At 42.3% G+C, this 19,841-nt stretch overlaps 2 protein-coding genes across 2 annotated transcripts; both read right to left on the bottom strand.

The window, feature by feature from the left end:
• Nucleotides 1-1,362: 1,362 nt before the first annotated feature.
• LOC137255450 (uncharacterized) lies at nt 1,363-5,522 on the bottom strand. Its single transcript, XM_067792888.1, has 3 exons — nt 4,945-5,522; nt 4,075-4,319; nt 1,363-1,918 (listed from the first exon to the last, which is right to left on the bottom strand). The coding sequence occupies exons 1-3, from the start codon at nt 5,075-5,077 to the stop codon at nt 1,760-1,762; spliced, it is 537 nt and encodes a 178-aa protein (XP_067648989.1). The 5' UTR covers nt 5,078-5,522; the 3' UTR covers nt 1,363-1,759.
• Nucleotides 5,523-8,472: 2,950 nt separating this feature from the next.
• Nucleotides 8,473-17,182, bottom strand: LOC137256284 (adhesion G protein-coupled receptor E2-like). The gene is made up of 8 exons (XM_067794026.1): nt 16,832-17,182; nt 13,166-13,297; nt 12,825-12,935; nt 11,779-11,916; nt 11,431-11,571; nt 10,127-10,285; nt 9,103-9,228; nt 8,473-8,713 (listed from the first exon to the last, which is right to left on the bottom strand). Exons 1-8 carry the CDS (start codon nt 16,881-16,883, stop codon nt 8,637-8,639), a joined length of 936 nt encoding a protein of 311 aa, XP_067650127.1. The 5' UTR covers nt 16,884-17,182; the 3' UTR covers nt 8,473-8,636.
• Between the last annotated feature and the right edge of the window lie 2,659 nt (nt 17,183-19,841).

Below are 19,841 nucleotides of genomic sequence, written 5' to 3'. Positions count from 1 at the left end.
TGGTAGGTGTAGTGTGGTAGGTGTAGTGTGGTAGAAGTAGTGTGGTAGGAGTACTGTGGTAGGTGTAGTGTGATAGGTGTAGCGTGGTAGGTGTAACTTGGTAGGTGTAACTTGGTAGGTGTAGTGTGGTAGGTGTAGTGTGTTAGGTGTAGTGTGACAGAAGTAGTGTGGTAGGAGTAGTGTGGTAGGTGTAACTTGGTAGGTGTAGTGTGGTAGAAGTAGTGTGGTAGGTGTAGTGTGGTAGGTGTAGTGTGGTAGGAGTAGTGTGGTAGGTGTAGTGTGGTAGGTGTAACTTGGTAGGTGTAGTGTGGTAGGTGTAGTGTGTTAGGTGTAGTGTGGTAGGTGTAGTGTGGTAGGAGTAGTGTGGTAGGTGTAGTGTGGTAGGAGTAGTGTGGTAGGAGTAGTGTGATAGGTTTAGCGAGATAAGTGTCGTGTTGTAGGCATATCGTGGCAGCTGGTTTTGTAGCAGATATTTTGTACACTCGCAATGAACAGCTAGCAGACCTTATTCATGTCATTACTGAATGTTACCGTGTACAGTGTTATATTTCAAGCATAATGTGCATGAAGGACGCAGTGGTTTTAAACTGTCTACTTGTAAAATGATCGCATGATAGCAGTAACAGCCTATAGATTTTTCTCTCTGTCTGTCTTTACGAGAGAAGTATTTATCATGATTATTTAGTACACATGAGTTTCCTAGCTATACCCTTGCTTCTGATAAGTCAGTGTCTACCAATTTCAGTATGGTCCTTAAAATCCGAAAAATTAGAACGAGCAAATTAGAAACAGGAGTTACAGTGTACATGTATCTCAGTACACGTGTCACGTCAACCCATCAAACCAAAAACGAAAAACATAATGTGACTCCAGGATCTGTTATGGTTTCTTTTATAATTCTTCAAACACAACGTTTCATGGTCTTTTCCAGACCCCTTCATCAGGTGAACCAAAACTCTTCTACCCAGAGTGAACTAACACGCTTCTACCCAGAGTGAACTAACACGCTTCTACCTCTGCCACAGGCCAGAAAGATGTGACGATTCGTCACATCTTACACAGTTCACTCAATATCATGTACAAATTTCATAACTGTTTCATTCTGGATGAGTCTACACATATAATTAAACATTTTTGTTGAAATGGTTCAGTTTCATGAATTAACCTAAAACCTGTAACATTATTTCGATTTGCGTAGCGACTCTTTGTTTACATGGATTGTAAGGTTCCATGTGCTGTCATCGAAGTCTAATGGATAGCAAAGCCGGTATTGTCATGAACCTTACTGACGGTGAAATTCACATAATAAAACTAATGACCACTTTCTTATTCGATACCATGAAAAGAAAACAAGTCAGTGAATTTACTTCAGGTCTATCATTACAGTCAATTATTTGTACAACATGACCAGACATCATGCATGAACGTCGAACGTTGTGTGCAGACAAACTGTTACAAATTTTGGAAAAGAATATTTTTGTTATAATCATCGTCAAAAAGAGTGAGTATGGTTTCACACGTATTTGGACCATATTCCAACCATGTCAGGCGGGGGTTGGACGCCAGAAAAGAGATTCACAACTCGCGTTAGGATACGAGATACGAGATCAATGAATGATATAGATTTAAACACACACACTTATCATCTGGATGAACTGATTAGATTCAGTATGTAGAAACTGTACAATGTGTTCCCATTCTACAGTGAACGCAGCCACTGAACACTGAAAACTGCTCCTTGAGCATCTTGGATGGTGATCTACGCATCGAGCATGGCCTCGCCCTGTGGGCCACTCTGAGTTGGTGACGGTTGTCGATTTGACTGCATGGTCTGTATATGTCCAATTAGCGACAGCAACGTCAACAGGGTTAGACGACTTCCGGGGGTTTCAAACATGAATGCATCAAATTTAAAACAATTTTTGAGTCATTGTCGGACATGTTTTTGAGTTTGCCTGAGGGTTCTTAATGAGTGGTTTTCAGCCGCTTTTGGCAATATTCCATCAATAGCACGGCAGGGACACCAAACATGTGTGGAGAATCGAACCAGGGTCTGCAGCGTGACGAGTGAGCGCTTTAACCACTAGGCTACCCCACCGCTCCGCTGTTTCATGTCGGTGCAATTATCAACGGGTAGCATATAATACGCTGGCAGATTTGCCAGAAAATTGTACCTGCAATACTTTCATGAAATGATGGATGAATAATTTAGTTCCAACTTCTTAAGTTGGTTTCACAAGACATGACAAACAAGTATACAGTGAATGAGGTGAGCAGACTTCCAGCTCAACCCCAGGACCTTTCCTGCTCGCGACATAGACCTGCTCGCGGTCGTCCCTACGAAGGCAGTCAGAATGCCGGACTCCACACTCACCTCTCACATAGATGTGAGCATACATACTTCCTTCTACAGTTGATGTGATGACAGACACAGCCAAGGGGATGACCAATAAAGGCCATAAATGTCATATGCAGTAATTAATGGAAGTGACAAAGAGGAACAGGGTAGTCGACAAGACAATGTACGCTGTGGTAGTGATAAAAATTAAGAATGCAGATTAAATAACAACATAGTTTTGGGGGATTACTTTAAGAAATATTTGGATGATGGCTATAGACACTATAACATAATATTTAATGGAACCATGACAGAATCTTTATTCCCGAAATATACTGGTGCTGCATCAGTTGACTACCTGTCACCACTGGTTAAAGCATTCGCTCTTCACGCCGAAAACCTGAGTTTGATTACCCACATGAGCACACTGTGTAAACAGGTGTAAATTAGTGTAGGACATCTTTTGGCGTTTACCAGAGGTTTCTAACTGAGTGAAAATATTTTTACGCCGGACTATTAATAATATCACGGAGGGGAACACCAAATATTGGCTGCACACATTGTCTACATGTATGTGTGTAGGTTCTTTGTCTATAAGAAATTGTCACTATTATTTCAAACATAGGATAGGCCTTCAGCAACCCAAGCTTGCCATAAAAGGCGACTTTACTTGTCGTAAGAGACGAATAACGGGATCGGGTGGTCAGACTCGCTGACTTGGTTGACACATGTCATCGGTTCCCAATCGATGCTCATGTTGTTGATCACTGGATTGTCTGGTCCAGACTCGATAATTTACAGACTGCCGCCATGTAGCTGGAATATTGCTGAGTGCGGTGTAAAACTAAACTCGCTCACTCTCTGTAAGTAGGGTTAAAAAAACAGTGGTCGCGGTGTCAGACGAGTGTCTAAACCGGCTTCAATGTCTCAAATTACAAAAAACTACGTTTCTGCAACATTGTAACATAAATATAAGTGAGTCTAATGTCAGCGGCAGGGCAGTGCAGTGGTTAAAGCGTTCGCTCCTCACGCCAAAGAATCGGGTTCGATTCCCTGCATTGATACATTGTGTGAAGTCCATTTCATGTGTCCTCCGCCATAATATTGACGGACTCTGGCTAAACGTGGCCATAGTGCACTTTCTTTTGGTCCTACATTGAAACATACTTGTTTTAAATAAGAACTGGCTGTGAAAATACCACTATTGTTATTCTAGGATTGTTAAACAGGTTTTGTGTGAGTTTCCATGCTGTACGAACTGAATCGTGTAAACATAAGAACATATACAGATATGATCGATATGAAATCTGTTATCATGAACACAATAGTGACGTAGCACATGTTAAAGGTGACCAGTGGAGATCCATGTTAGAATTGTTTTTAGCAGCCCATACTTGTAAGAGACGACTATCGGTATGAGGGGTTCAAACTCGCTGACTTTGTGTCGCTTAACACGTTATCGTATCCCAGTTGCGTAGACCGATGCTTATGATCACACAATTGCGTAGTTCAGACAGTGCCATGCGGTTGGAATATTGCTTAGTGCGGGGATAACCAACCACCCAACAAACAAACAAAGAATGTTTCTTCATTCACCGCAAAACAACATGTGAATTATCCAGATCGGATGGTCAGGCTCGTTGACCTGGTGAACAGGTGTCGTGGTATCCCTGCTGCCTAGAACGATGCCCATTCTGTTAATCACTGGATTGTCTGATCGAAAGTCATTTATGTACGGATCCTCGCCATATAGCTGGAATGTTGAAGAGTGCGGCGTAAAACAGCAAACAAAACACCTTGAGGCCACACGTACCTGTCGGGATACGCATCAATTTGTTGGTGGGGTGGAGTGAGTGACCCGGGGGGCACTGACACACGTGGTAGCCGGGCAAACCATGGACGGGAATGCATTTGCAGCCACGATGCATACAGCTGAACTTCTGACCGAATATATTACTACCAGATCCTTGGTCAATCGATCCTGAAATTTGAGTCGTCGTCCATGGGTGAGTCAGACTTGTTATACATTACCAAAATATATACAATAACATTTTTGCTAAATTGCCTATTATTACAGTGAGTGAGTCAGTCAGTCAGTCAGTCAGTCAGTCAGTCAGTCAGTCAGTTAATATTATCCCAGCTATATCATGGCATGTGACAGCTTGATGAGTGAGCGAGTGAGTGTTGTTTACACCTCTTTTAGCATTGTTCTAGCAATAGCACAGAAGGCGACAACCTAAATGAGCTTCCCACCTCGTTCCTTTCAGTGATGGATGGAGACCGCTTTGTTGCTGTGGCCCCACCGTACCTGGTGTTTCAGATTAGGGATGTCAGTCAACTATGGGGAACCTACGAGCACATAACCCTCCTACCTGGAACACCTCTGCTAAGATACAGCCCAACATGTTTGCTAGCATGCATGCAGTCGTAGAGAACTTAACTAGCTACAACTTACCCGACTGCATAGAACTCACCCCACTGTTTAGAACTCGCCTGAATAGCAAGAACTCACTCGACTTGCAAGAATTCACCCGACTATCTAGAACTCACCCCTTAGTATAAACTCAACCGATTTGCAAGAACTCGCTCGAATGTGTAGAACTCACCTGACTGCCTAAGCGGTGCCTGCAGTGCCATCAACGCTATCAACTCCGACGCAGTCAGATGGGACATGACGAACGCTAAAAAAGGTATCATCAATACACACAGTCTGACGACAATGTACACCTTTTCTGACATGATGTGAAGTTCCAGGGATATGACAGAGTTTGGTTCCTGGCAAAGTCTGCTCAAATTCAAATCACGGAGTTTGGTTCCTCAAAATGACGAGTCTGCTCCAGTTCAAATGTCGGAGTTCCCGGGAAATAATGGAGTTCGGTTTCTGGCAAATGACAGAGTTTGGTTCCTTGGACATCAAACAGTATGGTTCTTCGGAAATGTCAATGTCTGCTTTTAGTCGATCATGCAGCTCAGTGCCTTCTCTCTTTCCAACACTGTTTCTTTCAAAACAAGAATTTCAAGACCCGGGTTACGTTCCAAAAAGGTGTGTACAATCGATTCAGTCACCCAACAAAATGTTAAATTGTACAGGAGTACAATGATGATAGGAGTACAATATTGTTCAGGAATGGTTCTAACATACGCGTCATGTCTGACAAGAAAGGACACGTGCTGTGAGGCGGGGTTTTGCGCGAACAGAAACCCCAACAGGTTTATTATGACAAATGTTGCAGCGTACACATTCAAGTCATGTTATGTTATTGTGTCAACATGCACGTATATATCATGCAAATAACGGTACATTGACATCAGACACCATCGGCTGAATCATTGTGGGGCAAAGATGATTCCGGGGTTCTAGACCCCACGCCCACAAACACGTGTTTCTTAAAAACGCAGAGACCTGAATATAAATTGCATACTGATAGTCGTAAAGAAGGCCAGACCCTTGCCACTGACTTGGTAAACAATAGGGTCCCTTTTCACAAAGCTCTCGTAAGCTTAATTAAAGGTCACATGCAACGTAAAACACAACTTTGCAGATTCTGATTCCTTGCGGTATGTACTTACCGAAACAAATCATCAAACATGCCAATTCAAGCTATAAAGTTGAAAACAACGCGATGAAACAAAACCGCGCGAAATCGGACTTCAAACGATTCACTAAATTTCCCACAGCGCTGGAGGAAAAAGTGGTTTCAGCAGCTGTGCTGCGCGGCGCCCAAAACGCATGAGCCGTGAATAGGTTCGTGGAGGTTGAAACAGTATGCATGCCCAGAGTATGCGGTCGCGAGCATTAGTCTAATCTTGGTTGTGTACACAAACAAGTAAATAATCTACTCGTTACATAAAAAAACGTGTTTATTGTGGTAAGCAGTCTCTGTCACAGAGAAAGCTCAGTGTCTAGTTTATTGACTCCTATATGTCTGCCTGCCTGTCTGCTAAAGACAATACGCAATACACGGTTTCAATCATTGATCACATGCAATTTGAATTTTAACACCTATCAGGCTATACGCCATAAACAAAACAATTTGATTTATGACTCGTGCACCCGAGTCCTGTCTCTGCCACATTATATAATTAGGCAGGTGTGATTCTTGTACACATGACATGTTTTATGTCTGTGGGTTGCAACAAAAGACCACAAAAACTACATCCATCTTTCTCGGAAACTGGTGCAAACTCTTGTCAGTTGCAAGTCCTGCTTTGTACTTTGACGAATGACAGTTTCCAGCCACGCAGTAGTTCACCATCTCTACTGAAATGATTTTTAATTGGATCAAGCGAAAATTCATAGTACGTGTATTTCCAAAACCCAACATCTCTATATACAGCCTTTATGGATAACAACTTCTTCTAATGTATATGATTTTGTTTGACAACGGTATATGAACCCATACTGAAACGACGCATCAAGTACAATAAAAGAAGGTTTATTTTCCATAAAGAATCTTACTTTCTTGTGACTCGACATACTTTTAAAATGCCCATCAAACAGATCATCTTTCTGTACACACAATGATCTCTCAGCGTATCAGCAAATGAACCAGCCATTCGGAAGTCATCGTTTCACTTGAGTGCACACCCACCCGCTATGACTGGGTTCTGTCTCCACAAGGCTTCGTTTCGAAATACTGCACTTTTGAATCGCAATTGAATTATAATTGTGTTTATTTGGGGGGTTTTTTGAATGTTATGTTATATGTCATGAATAAGTGATGATTGTGTTTTAATTATGTTTGTGTTTTTGGTTGTATGTGACCTTTACAGTGTCGTAACCTTTCTCGTAACATTGGTACCTCATATCTTACTGTATAGCAAGTAGGGATGCCACGAGCAAACATACGAGATCTTAAACTTACGAGAGCTTTGTGAAACGGGCCCCAAGTAAAATACATGAGTTGAAATACGCCTTGCCAAATAGATATTAGTGCAGATATTTGGTTCGAATATTTTAAGGATCTGTTTCAAGTTCCAGCTTTGAACAAAGATAAGTTTTTTCACACCCAATGCTGGTGGTCAGACGGAAAATCACCAAGAACTAGAGCCAGATTATAGAACAAGACGTGCTAAATGGTATAAACTGATTAAAGGATGGTAAATCATGAGTATTATATGTGTTATTACCGAAAATGTTATAATCATAATGTGAACTAACTATACCTTACATCAAAGCTTTACTTGATAGAATGAATTCTACAGGCAACTTGCAGTAAAGGTATATTAGTACCTATATACAAACGTCGATCTCGAGGTGATCCTAACACTAGGGACTATCTTAAATAGCGCATTATTAAAGATGTTTGCAACAATAATTAGCTGCACATTAAAAACATGGACAGAAATAAAAAAACACGATATGTTACAAACAGACTTTCGGTTATGGAATTGTAGAAATTGTTTCAAAATATACGTACCATCCAACATTGATGACTCCGTCATTAAATTTTACAAGATAACTATTTCATTTGGTGTGAAACGAGTCAGGACATTAAAGAATATATTCAAATCAGTTTAGTCCCAATATTTTTCAAAATATTTGATTTACAAATTAAACCAACTCAAAAAAAGAAGGTAGAATGGGTTCAGTTTCGTGCATGTGAACATGGTCTTGGTGCAGGCTTCAACACTCCTACTGTAATAGAGTATGTGAGTGAGCGAGTTTAGTTTTACGCCGCGTTTAGCAATATTCCAGCAATATCACGGCAAGGGACACCAGATATGGGCTTCACACTAGGGGAATATGGAGCATACCCGTGTATAGTTACGTCGATGAAGCGTACTATTAAATACTGTCTACCTGATAGACTCCCGTGTAGGAGTAATCCGTGTGTATGGGAGTTTAGTTTTATGCCGCTTTAAGGAATATTCCAACAATATCAAGGCGGGTGACACCAGAAATGGGTTTTCACTTCACTCTATGTGGGGAATCGAACCCATGTGTTAGGCGTGTCTAGTGAACGCTTTAACCACGAGGTTACCCCAACCGCCTTTGTTGAGCATTGAATCCTTGAAAGAACATTAATTTGCACTTTTCTTAATTCTATTTAAAGGGCGACAACCCAGCAATGTTCCTTACGAGATTCCACAATTGCATATTGTATCATTTTCAGAATCAAGCACTCACGCTGTAACACGTACAAAATTTATTGAGATCCATTGTTATGCAAATACAAATAAATGGTATTCATTGTTGAAATTTCTTCACCCAACACACTTAGACGACAATAACACTCCTAATCATAATGTTATTAATCTATATTGATAACAAGAAACAACTGGGCGGTACAAGGATCTAGAAATCTCCCAGAAGTAACATTCCCATTGGTGACGAAAAAATGTCAAAGTTGTATCTCCATGGGTTGTAGATCTCTGCAAGAAAACCAAACAACATTAGCCACGGAAGCAATAAGTTACTTTGGATTCATTACCCAGAATGACGTACAAATGTAATTTGAATTATGATAACCAACCGTACGACCTATAAATATGACTAATAATTTTTTGTTTGAGGCTACATTCAGCAATATCCCAGTTATATGGTGGTGGTCTGTAAATATTCGAGCCTGGATCAAACATTCCAGTGATCAACAGCATGGGCATCGTTCTACGATAACGCCTAGCTTGACCACCCGATCCCGTTTGTTGCATTTTTCGACAAACATAGGTTGCTGAAGACAAGAATCGAACCGAGATGAGTGAACGGTTTACCCACCAGGCTACCACACCGCCTCTACTGAGGCTGACAGCACAACACTTACCGACACAACGCGTTGGGTTATAAGGATCAGGGCGGAAGCCAGGGTAGCAGATGCACTTCCGGTGACCAGCATACCCTCTTCCGCAGTAGCTGTTGTTACACCCGCTCACATCGCAACTCCACTGCACTGGAAACAGAGCACACGCATTACTCATATAGTCCTGGAACAAACATATTCTGCACCCAACACCAGCATTCAAAATAATCGCCGACTCGGAGGCCCAGTGCCGGTTGCTATTGCGTCGTGCCGGCAATTCTAAACAATTGCAGGACCTTGTGGCCTTCAGTAAATTATCTTTTTTTACAAGTTGTATCTTTCCCCTTCTTTTTTCTTTTTTTTTTCTTATTTTAACTTTTATTTTTATATTTTAAGCTTTTTATATTTTATTTTCTAATTTTTTTATTCTTTTTTTTTTTTTTTTTTGAGGGGGGGTGGGGGGCATAGCTCGGGCAGAATCATCCATTAACCATCATGTTACGATAACGTAAGATTCACTTTGTGCGTTTCGTACACAGGCATGTCAACACTGCACTTTAACACGTCTCTCTGCTCCACAGGGCTGGCTAACTGACTATGTAGAAACAGGGTTAAACTGTGTACAGTGTAATCTGCAGATTTCATCCCGGGCTTGTACATTGTAAAGTCTGCAGGCGGCAGCAAGCCCTGATGGCTAGCTGGGAAATTAAAGTATTGCAAGCACTGATTCTCACAGTAGCCAAACACTGCCCAACACAAATGTTATGAATAGAAAACGTACAGATTGTTGACATCTAATAGAAGCCATTTTGGTCTAATGGCAGCCCCCAAATTCGAACTGAATAAAAACATTGTTATAAGATTTTAAAACATCGGCTCCAATCGTTACCACCGTTCGAAAATGGGTGCGTTTAGTTTTTTGCCCCTTCTAGGAGTATCGCGGTTATATAAAGGCGTGTGACACCACACATGGGTTTCAGACAGCGTCGGGGGTATGTGGGGTGGGGTCTGTGGGGTGTAAGAAGGTGCTATGGTCGTTGCCACCCACCTGGTTTGTATTTCTTCACGCACACGGTCCTACTGGTCGGTGACAGTTGGTAGTCAGGGTCACAGACGCAATATGGAGCCCCTGCCCGATCCGTGTTACAGTGGCCGTTAGTGCAGACAGTCCACTGGCACATGTTGATAGCATTTGTGGTAGATTGACCTGTAATTGTAGTAAGTGAATGTAAGTGCATATTGTTTTATTGTGATAGATCTAATTATCATAACGACTATCAGTCATTTTACTCTCTACGAACCACTTTACGTCATTTTACTCTCTATGAACCACTTTACGTCATTTTACTCTCTATGAACCACTTTACGTCATTTTACTCACCATGTACCACTTTACGTCATTTTAGGCACTAGGTACCACTTTACGTCATTTTACTCACTGTGTACCACTTTCCGTCATTTTACTCACTACGAACCACTTTGTGTCATTTTACTCACTATGTTCCACTCTACTCCAAGTTACTCTCAAAGTATGAGATCATTTTACTCACTACGTACCAGTTTACGTCATTTTACTCACTACGAAGCATTTCATGTCATGTTACTCTCTACGTATCTATGTTACTAACAACGTACGACGTCCTTATTTCATGTTACTCACCCCGTACCACTTTAAGGCATTTTACTCACTACGCACCACTTCGGGTCATTTTACTCACTACATACCACTTTATGTCACTTTACTCACTACGTCACACTCACGTCATTTTACTCACAACGTACGACCTTTCGTAAGTGTACTCACTACGCACCAATTTACGTCATTCTATTTATTCCAGCACATCAAGTTACAAGGAGAGTATACATAGACAGTGGATAAATAAGGGTAGTGATTGAACAGTTCTGATTTCACATGCTCAAGGATAATGTTACTTTACGTCAATTTACTCGCTGCATAAGGTTCGACGTCATGTTACTCGCTGCATACCACTCGATGTCATGTTACTCGCTGCATACCGCTCGACGTCATGTTACTCGCTGCATACCACTCGACGTCATGTTACTCGCTGCATACCACTCGACGTCATGTTACTCACTACTCAAACACTATACCGTCAGTATGCTGACAATATAACACAAATGCGTTATATAGCTAAATACATTACAGCATAGATGTGACTGTGTGTACAGTAAGACCCCGTTATTCCGGACAACGCCGATCACCTTCTTAATAAGAACTACTTTAAAGGTTTTATTGGTACTGAGATCTCCATCTCCTTTGATCATATATACTCAATCGTAATCGTACACGGTGCCGGGTGTCTCGATGAACGGGTATCAGCTGTAGCTAACCTGGTGTAACTGGGACACACACAGAGCGGTCCATTGTTGAGAGGGTGTATCCCATGAGGCACTGACAGCCGTACACGCCGTTCCTGTTGATGCACACGCCGTACTGACAGTTCCGAGTGGAGCAGTCTTCTGTCTTAGAGGCTGATATCGGAGAAGATTGTACAATGGAATGACTGTTCAAACATGATTACAGTAAAGGATGCTTTAATTAGAGTACAAAAGAATGACAACACAAAGAAGCATTTCACAAAACATGCCTGACGTCAGGAGTAATACCCACATGAAGTCAGGGGTTACTGCCTCCTGATAACTTCAGTAACATTAATCTAACATCTGTAGTAACTTTACCTGAAGAGTCAGACTCGCATTTGACGAGGCCAGGTGATGAAGGGTTGGTGGTAACGCTACACATGCACACCTTGCTCCCGTCCATTTTAGTCCTACAGTGTCCATTTGGGCACGGGGTGTCCGGGCAGTTCTCGGGTGCTTCACAGAAAACAACAGACATCACAAATAAGTATAGATTCATTAAGTATTTAACAAAACAAGTTCAGATCAATATTGTACATCTTTGTGAATAAACTGTGCATGAACGAGTGAGTACGTTGGTTGGTTTGTTGGCTGCTTGGTTTGTTGTTTTTACGCCGCCCTCAGCAATATTCCAGCTGTATGGCTGCGGTCGGAAAATAATCGATCCAATCCAGTGATCAACAGCATGAGCATCGATCTACGCAAATGGGACCCGATGACACATGTCAACCAAATCAGCAAGCCCGACCACCCAATCCCGTTTGTCGCCTCTTACTACAAACATAGGTTTCTGAATATAAATTCTAACCTGGATCTTCACGGGTGCCTCAAAAGGGAATAGTCCAGCAATATAATCAAGGCGGAATTTTAAAAAAAAGCTAACTGGGCTTTATATGAAGCTATATCGTGTGGCTGATGGTACAAGAAAGTGTTTCTTCATGGTTCGGTCGATTTTTTGCAGGTCGTGTGGCCGCATTGCGTGTAAAGCATTGTTAAGCATACAACATTCATCTCGTACCTTTTATACTGCTCTAAGTACATGAATACCTACATAGTGTGCTTGTTGCTGACCGTCATTATAGGTATGTGGCCACGGTCTGTAAGTAATCGAGTTCCGACCCAATTCTACAGGTCTCACATCAAACCATAAATCTGTATCACGGTGCTCTTAGTCGTACTGGAGACTGAGATCTATTTTCTATTACGTAGGCGATAAATGAGTTGTTTCCTATCTGGAACAGGGGCGATATAAGTAGTTCAGTGGTTAAGGTCTTCCCTCTTCAAGCTGAAGACCCGGGTTCGATTCTCCACTTAAGCACAAAAAGGACATGGGAACTTTGGGTTAGAGTGCAATCATATCTTACCTGGTTCACATTTGTTGTCATCCAAAACGTGCCCTGGCTTACACGTGCATCTAAATGACCCGTCACTCCCAGGTTCGCAAGTACCGTCTGTACATCCAGTGAACCTACAATCTGTCCATCAACTTTGGTAAGATAAATATCAAATCAAATAAGAAACTGTTGAATGTTATGTCATCGCAAGATCTCGATGAAACAAAATGCACCAAAATGTAGCAATATCTTCAAAATGTCGGAATGTAGACATGTTAATTTGGAAAACTGTTTCGAACACACGCTCACACACAATGATTTGGATAACATCCGGGTGTTTTCCTTCATTGTATGCATGTATATATTCTCACCCGACTCGGCCACACATTGAGTTGCCGTTCCCTTAAAGTCGTCGGTGCAGGAACAGCGCACGTTGCCATCACCATAGTCTATACATATACCGGCATCGCCGCAGCCAGTTGTCATGCAGTTCATAGATGTTCCTGTGGACATCAAAGACTAATCAAATAACTAATCAGTTCACTTGCTAATTTGTGGAAGACAACAGACCAAAATATATCAAGGTCATGTTATAAAGAGGGTGCAGCCATGTCACTTTTGTGGTTAGAGGGTGTGAATCAAGAGTGTCACCTTCGTATGGAAACATTGCGTGGATGTTTGTCCGAAAGCGTGTGGCTACATTGTGTTGATGATTGTTCCGTGTCGTGTGACTACATTGCGTGCTTCATTGTTCCAGATCGTATGGCCACATTGTGTGGTTGAAACATCCAGACCGTGTGGCTTCATCGTGCGGTTGGTTGTTCAAAAAAAAGTGTGACTTCATTGTGTGGTTGATTGTTCCAGATCATGTGGCAAAATTGTTCCAAATTGTGAGGCCATATCGTGTGGCTGATGGTACAAGAAAGTGTTTCTTCATGGCGCGGTCGATTGTTCCAGGTCGTGTGGCCACATTGCGTGTATGATTGTTCCAAATTGTGAGGCCATATCGTGTGGCTGATGGTACAAGAAAGTGTTTCTTCATGGCGCGGTCGATTGTTCCAGGTCGTGTGGCCACATTGCGTGTATGATTGTTCCAAATTGTGAGGCCAAATCGTGTGGCTGATGGTACAAGAAAGTGTTTCTTCATGGCGCGGTCGATTGTTCCAGGTCGTGTGGCCACATTGCGTGTATGATTGTTCCAAATTGTGAGGCCAAATCGTGTGGCTGATGGTACAAGAAAGTGTTTCTTCATGGCGCGGTCGATTGTTCCAGGTCGTTTGGCCACATTGCGTGTATGATTGTTCCAAATTGTGAGGCCATATCGTGTGGCTGATGGTACAAGAAAGTGTTTCTTCATGGCGCGGTCGATTGTTCCAGGTCGTGTGGCCACATTGCGTGTATGATTGTTCCAAATTGTGAGGCCATATCGTGTGGCTGATGGTACAAGAAAGTGTTTCTTCATGGCGCGGTCGATTGTTCCAGGTCGTGTGGCCATATTGCGTGTATGATTGTTCCAAATTGTGAGGCCATATCGTGTGGCTGATGGTACAAGAAAGTGTTTCTTCATGGCGCGGTCGATTGTTCCAGGTCGTGTGGCCACATTGCGTGTATGATTGTTCCAAATTGTCAGGCCATATCGTGAGGCTGATGGTACAAGAAAGTGTTTCTTCATGGCGCGGTCGATTGTTCCAGGTCGTGTGGCCACATTGCGTGTATGATTGTTCCAAATTGTGAGGCCATATCGTGTGGCTGATGGTACAAGAAAGTGTTTCTTCATGGCGCGGTCGATTGTTCCAGGTCGTGTGGCCACATTGCGTGTATGATTGTTCCAAATTGTGAGGCCATATCGTGTGGCTGATGGTACAAGAAAGTGTTTCTTCATTGCGCGGTCGATTGTTCCAGGTCGTGTGGCCACATTGCGTGTATGATTGTTCCAAATTGTAAGGCCATATCGTGTGGCTGATGGTACAAGAAAGTGTTTCTTCATGGCGCGGTCGATTGTTCCAGGTCGTGTGGCCACATTGCGTGTATGATTGTTCCAAATTGTGAGGCCATATCGTGTGGCTGATGGTACAAGAAAGTGTTTCTTCATGGCGCGGTCGATTGTTCCAGGTCGTGTGGCCACATTGCGTGTATGATTGTTCCAAATTGTAAGGCCATATCGTGAGGCTGATGGTACAAGAAAGTGTTTCTTCATGGCGCGGTCGATTGTTCCAGGTCGTGTGGCCACATTGCGTGTATGATTGTTCCAAATTGTAAGGCCATATCGTGAGGCTGATGGTACAAGAAAGTGTTTCTTCATGGCGCGGTCGATTGTTCCAGGTCGTGTGGCCACATTGCGTGTATGATTGTTCCAAATTGTGAGGCCATATCGTGAGGCTGATGGTACAAAAAAGTGTTTCTTCATGGCGCGGTCGATTGTTCCAGGTCGTGTGGCCACATTGCGTGTATGATTGTTCCAAATTGTAAGGCCATATCGTGTGGCTGATGGTACAAGAAAGTGTTTCTTCATGGCGCGGTCGATTGTTCCAGGTCGTGTGGCCACATTGCGTGTAAGATTGTTCCAAATTGTAAGGCCATATCATGTGGCTGATGGTACAAGAAAGTGTTTCTTCATGGCGCGGTCGATTGTTCCAGGTCGTGTGGCCACATTGCGTGTATGATTGTTCCAAATTGTAAGGCCATATCGTGTGGCTGATGGTACAAGAAAATGTTTCTTCATGGCACGGTCGATTGTTCCAGGTCGTGTGGCCACATTGCGTGTATGATTGTTCCAAATTGTGAGGCCATATCGTGAGGCTGATGGTACAAGAAAGTGTTTCTTCATGGCGCGGTCGATTGTTCCAGGTCGTGTGGCCACATTGCGTGTATGATTGTTCCAAATTGTGAGGCCATATCGTGAGGCTGATGGTACAAGAAAGTGTTTCTTCATGGCGCGGTCGATTGTTCCAGGTCGTGTGGCCACATTGCGTGTATGATTGTTCCAAAATTGTGAGGCCATATCGTGAGGCTGATGGTACAAGAAAGTGTTTCTTCATGGCGCGGTCGATTGTTCCAGGTCGTGTGGCCACATTGCGTGTATGATTGTTCCAAATTGTAAGGCCATATCGTGTGGCTGATGGTACAAGAAAGTGTTTCTTCATGGCGCGGTCGATTGTTCCAGGTCGTGTGGCCACATTGCGTGTATGATTGTTCCAAATTGTAAGGCCATATCGTGTGGCTGATGGTACAAGAAAGTGTTTCTTCATGGCGCGGTCGATTGTTCCAGGTCGTGTGGCCATATTGCGTGTATGATTGTTCCAATTTGTGAGGCCATATCGTGAGGCTGATGGTACAAGAAAGTGTTTCTTCATGGCGCGGTCGATTGTTCCAGGTCGTGTGGCCACATTGCGTGTATGATTGTTCCAAATTGTGCAGCTACATTGCGCGGTTGATTGTTCCAGAAAATGTTTCTTACTTGTGTACTTGATTGTTCCAGAAAATGTTTCTTAATTGTGCGGTTACTTGTTCCAGATCATGTGGCTACATTGTGTATATGATTATTCCAGACTGTGTGGCTACGTTTTGTGAATGATTGTTCCTAATCTTTTTCACATTGTACACGATTTTACACATTGTACACATGTGTTCCACTTACGGAAGCAGTATCTACCGAGGCAAAAGAAACAGAGGGAAATAAACGGAAATATGAATAAATCACTGAAAGTCAGAGTTCCTAACATGGAAAATGATTCAACCAACAGTATATTTGGTATTTTTGTATAAGTGGCATCGAATGATTATTGTTATATCTACATACAAATCACCATCGTTACTACTGGCTTAAGTCTTCTGCACATGTGCAATGACATGAAATCAGGTACATCAACTACATGTGAACCACCGAACTCTTTTCCATCCAAATATAAACACAACGAACTTTTCACCACATACCACCCACAATGAATCTCTGTAAAACATTTTAGCAATAAAGGCAAAATAAAAATAACAATATGTAAATCATGATAGTTTAAATATTGAGAATATTATGACTTTACCTTGAGAGTTGACTGCCAGACATAACGTCAGAAGAAATCCTATCGTCAGCATTATGGTGTGACAGTTAACTGCACCAAAAAAAACCCTGTGTTTGTTTCAGTTCTGTGGCCGGCAGTGACCGCAAGTGGACACGTGCGTGTGGACGTGTCAACAACTCCTCGTCTGGGCGTGGTGGAAACATTTTATGATGGAGTAATGTGGCAATATTTCTCAGTCTCGTCAGAGGCAGGTCGGAACGTGATTTCCAGATAAGTCACGTCTTTGCTGCCTCATGCATTAAAACTGCATGCTCCGCTTTTATAAACAGACCAGAAACTTACCTTGTTAACTCTTACATGTATTTAGATTTTAAATTTAAACAGTTACCATGACAAAAAAAATATACATGATGATACATCATCACAGACGTATTCACAACAACAAAAGCTGCAGGCTGAGGTCAGATGTTGCAGGCAAGGTGCAGGTGGAGCACGTTCATGTTGTTTGCAGTGTCTCTCTTCCATTATTGTGACAAATTTTCTAAAAACGCCTTTTCACACCCAAATTGAAATGGTACAAACAACTGCATTCAAAATTAGAGTTACTTGCACACACACACGCACACGCACACGCACACGCACACGCACACGCACACAGACACAGACAGATATAGATATAGATATATAGATACACACACACACATATATATATACACACACAAAGATATATATAGATAGATAGATGTGTGTGTGTGTGTGTGTGTGTTGTGTGTGTTGTGTGTGTGTGTTTATTACAAATAGAATGAAGTAATGGACTCGGAATAATGTATTAAACCAGAAGGTTTAGAGGCTGCATAAAAGGAATTAAATGCTTCGTTTTTAATCAAACGTCGCTAGAGCGGTGGGACTTTTTCTCCCAGCAATACAGCTTGGAAAGTTTAGCACGTGTCAATGACTTGTAGATTCAGTCGCACTCGTTCTCACAGACACTCATTCCTATAGTGGATAAATCGATAATCAGGACGCGGCCTAGTCATTATTTTTTGTTTTAGTTTTTGTTTTGTTAAATGGCAATAGAATAGAAAATTTTTACGCGCACAAATAAAAGTGACACTTTTCATAACATAACCCATGCTCCAAGGCTGTACTGAAGTCCGTGGATGCATGGTAATAATTGTATCATTAAAAGAGGCAAGTCTAGATAACAGACGGTACTTTAAGCAAGCCAGTCTGGTATTTCTATTTTTCTTGAAATTATATTAAATAATCTTAAACAGAATCAGGCTGTGTAAGTTTACAGTAATGTATCCGTAACGAGCTCCTGGTACCGCATTACATCAACAGTTGTATCGTTGATTCTGCTCCATGTCAACAACACCGTATCAGGGACGGTGGAGTAGCCTAGTGGTTGAAGCGTTCGTTCGTCATGCCGAAGACCCGGGTTCGATTCTCCACATGAAACCTATTTCTGGTGTTCTTCGATTGGAATATTGCTAAAATCGGCATAAGATCAAACTCACTCACTAATTACAAACACACACACACACACACACACACACACACACACACACACACACCACGTGTTCCCATTACGTCAACAAGTACATCTGTACTACGTCAAGAACTGTTTCTGCAGTGGGGTGGTCTAGTGGATAAAGCGTTCGCTCGTCCAGTCGAAGACGCAGGTTCCATTTCCCAAACTTTCGAGAAGGTCCCGAAGTAGAACGGGCCTTCAGCAATCCATGCAAAGCGACTTTGCTTGTCGTAAGAGGCGACTAACGGGATCGGGTGGTCAGGCTCGCTGACTTGGTTGACACATGTCATTGGTTCCAAATTGCGCAGATCGATCCTCATGTTGTTGACCACTGGATTGTGTGGTCCAGACTCGATTATTTACAGACCGCCGCCATATAGCTGGAATATTGCTGAGTGCGGCGTAAAACTAAACTCACTCACTCCATTTCCCACATGGGTACAGTGTACAGCCCCTTTCTCTTGTGCCCTATGAGCGGCATAAAACCCAACTCATCCAGTCAGTGTATTATGTCATGAAGTGTATTACTCTAACGATGATATATATTCGCAAAATGAGCTACGGTTACAGTTTTTACTGGTTTGAAACATTATTGGGAATAAATTACGCTTGGTACAATCTTTATGGGTGTTTGTAGATCACGTCTGAGTCGCATGTGACAGGCCATGTGACGAATGTCGTGACAGGTGCGTATGTAGTTCACCTGAGATACAAAAATGGGGTCAAACGCGGGGCATCCTGGCCCAGGTCGCATGTAAATGTGCATGTTGAGTAGGTAATGACGCAGGTGGACGCACTTTGAAGATTACATAGCTTATGATATTGGACGTTATCAGGCTTTTATAGCTTTGTTTACAGGTCTACGGGATCTACATTTCTTGAATGACTTGGCGGAGTACCCCGGCGTGATATTGCTGCAATATTGCTGAAAGCTAAAGTACTCACTAACTCTAAATGGATCCAAATGGAAGTTGAGCAATTGAACCAAACATTCAACATAGGCAGTAAACATTTTGCATACAGTATTCCATGTGTGTGTGTGTGTGTGTGTGAATGAGGGATCTTCTCCTACAAGTTTCAATACTGACATATGTAGAAGATCCGTGTGGTGTTATCATTTCGGAAACTACTTGTTGTATATGTACTGTACTACTGTACGCTCGGTATTCCCATCGTTTTATGTATGTGTGTATGTGTGTGTATGTGTGTGTATGTGTGTATATGTGTATACACAGTGTGTGTGTGTGTGTGTGTGTGTGTGTGTGTGTGTGTGTGTGTGTGTGTGTGTGTGTGTGTGTGTGTGTGTGTGTGTGTGTGTGTGTGTGTGTGTGTGTGTGTGTGTGTTACTCGCCCGTTGAAGATACTGCAGTGTAATATTTCACTTCAATATTACACCAGTGTAATACCGCTTGGCGTATGACGTCAAAATGGTTCAAATTTGTGACGTCACAATGCTAATGTTGATGTCGCGATTTTACTAGACCTTGCTTGCTTCCG

This window comes from Haliotis asinina, chromosome 11 (genome assembly GCF_037392515.1).
Source record: "Haliotis asinina isolate JCU_RB_2024 chromosome 11, JCU_Hal_asi_v2, whole genome shotgun sequence".
NCBI classification, from domain to species: Eukaryota; Metazoa; Mollusca; class Gastropoda; order Lepetellida; family Haliotidae; genus Haliotis; species Haliotis asinina.
Note: the sequence above shows the minus strand (reverse complement) of the source record. Positions and strands in the feature narration are given on the sequence as shown.

Excerpts from the sequence above, each read along its gene's own strand:
- LOC137255450 (XM_067792888.1), bottom strand. The coding sequence starts at position 5,077 with ATGTCAGAAAAGGTGTACATTGTCGTCAGACTGTGTGTATTGATGATA. Across the intron at positions 4,320-4,944 it reads GGCACCGCTTAGGCAGTCAG|GATCGATTGACCAAGGATCT; the intron begins GTGAGTTCTACA and ends CTCAAATTTCAG. Across the intron at positions 1,919-4,074 it reads CAGCTATATGGCGAGGATCC|TGTTTTAAATTTGATGCATT; the intron begins GTACATAAATGA and ends TGACTCAAAAAT.
- LOC137256284 (XM_067794026.1), bottom strand. The coding sequence starts at position 16,883 with ATGCTGACGATAGGATTTCTTCTGACGTTATGTCTGGCAGTCAACTCT. Across the intron at positions 12,936-13,165 it reads TCAATGTGTGGCCGAGTCGG|ATTGTAGGTTCACTGGATGT; the intron begins GTGAGAATATAT and ends GTTGATGGACAG. Across the intron at positions 10,286-11,430 it reads GTGTGTCCCAGTTACACCAG|GTCAATCTACCACAAATGCT; the intron begins GTTAGCTACAGC and ends CTACAATTACAG.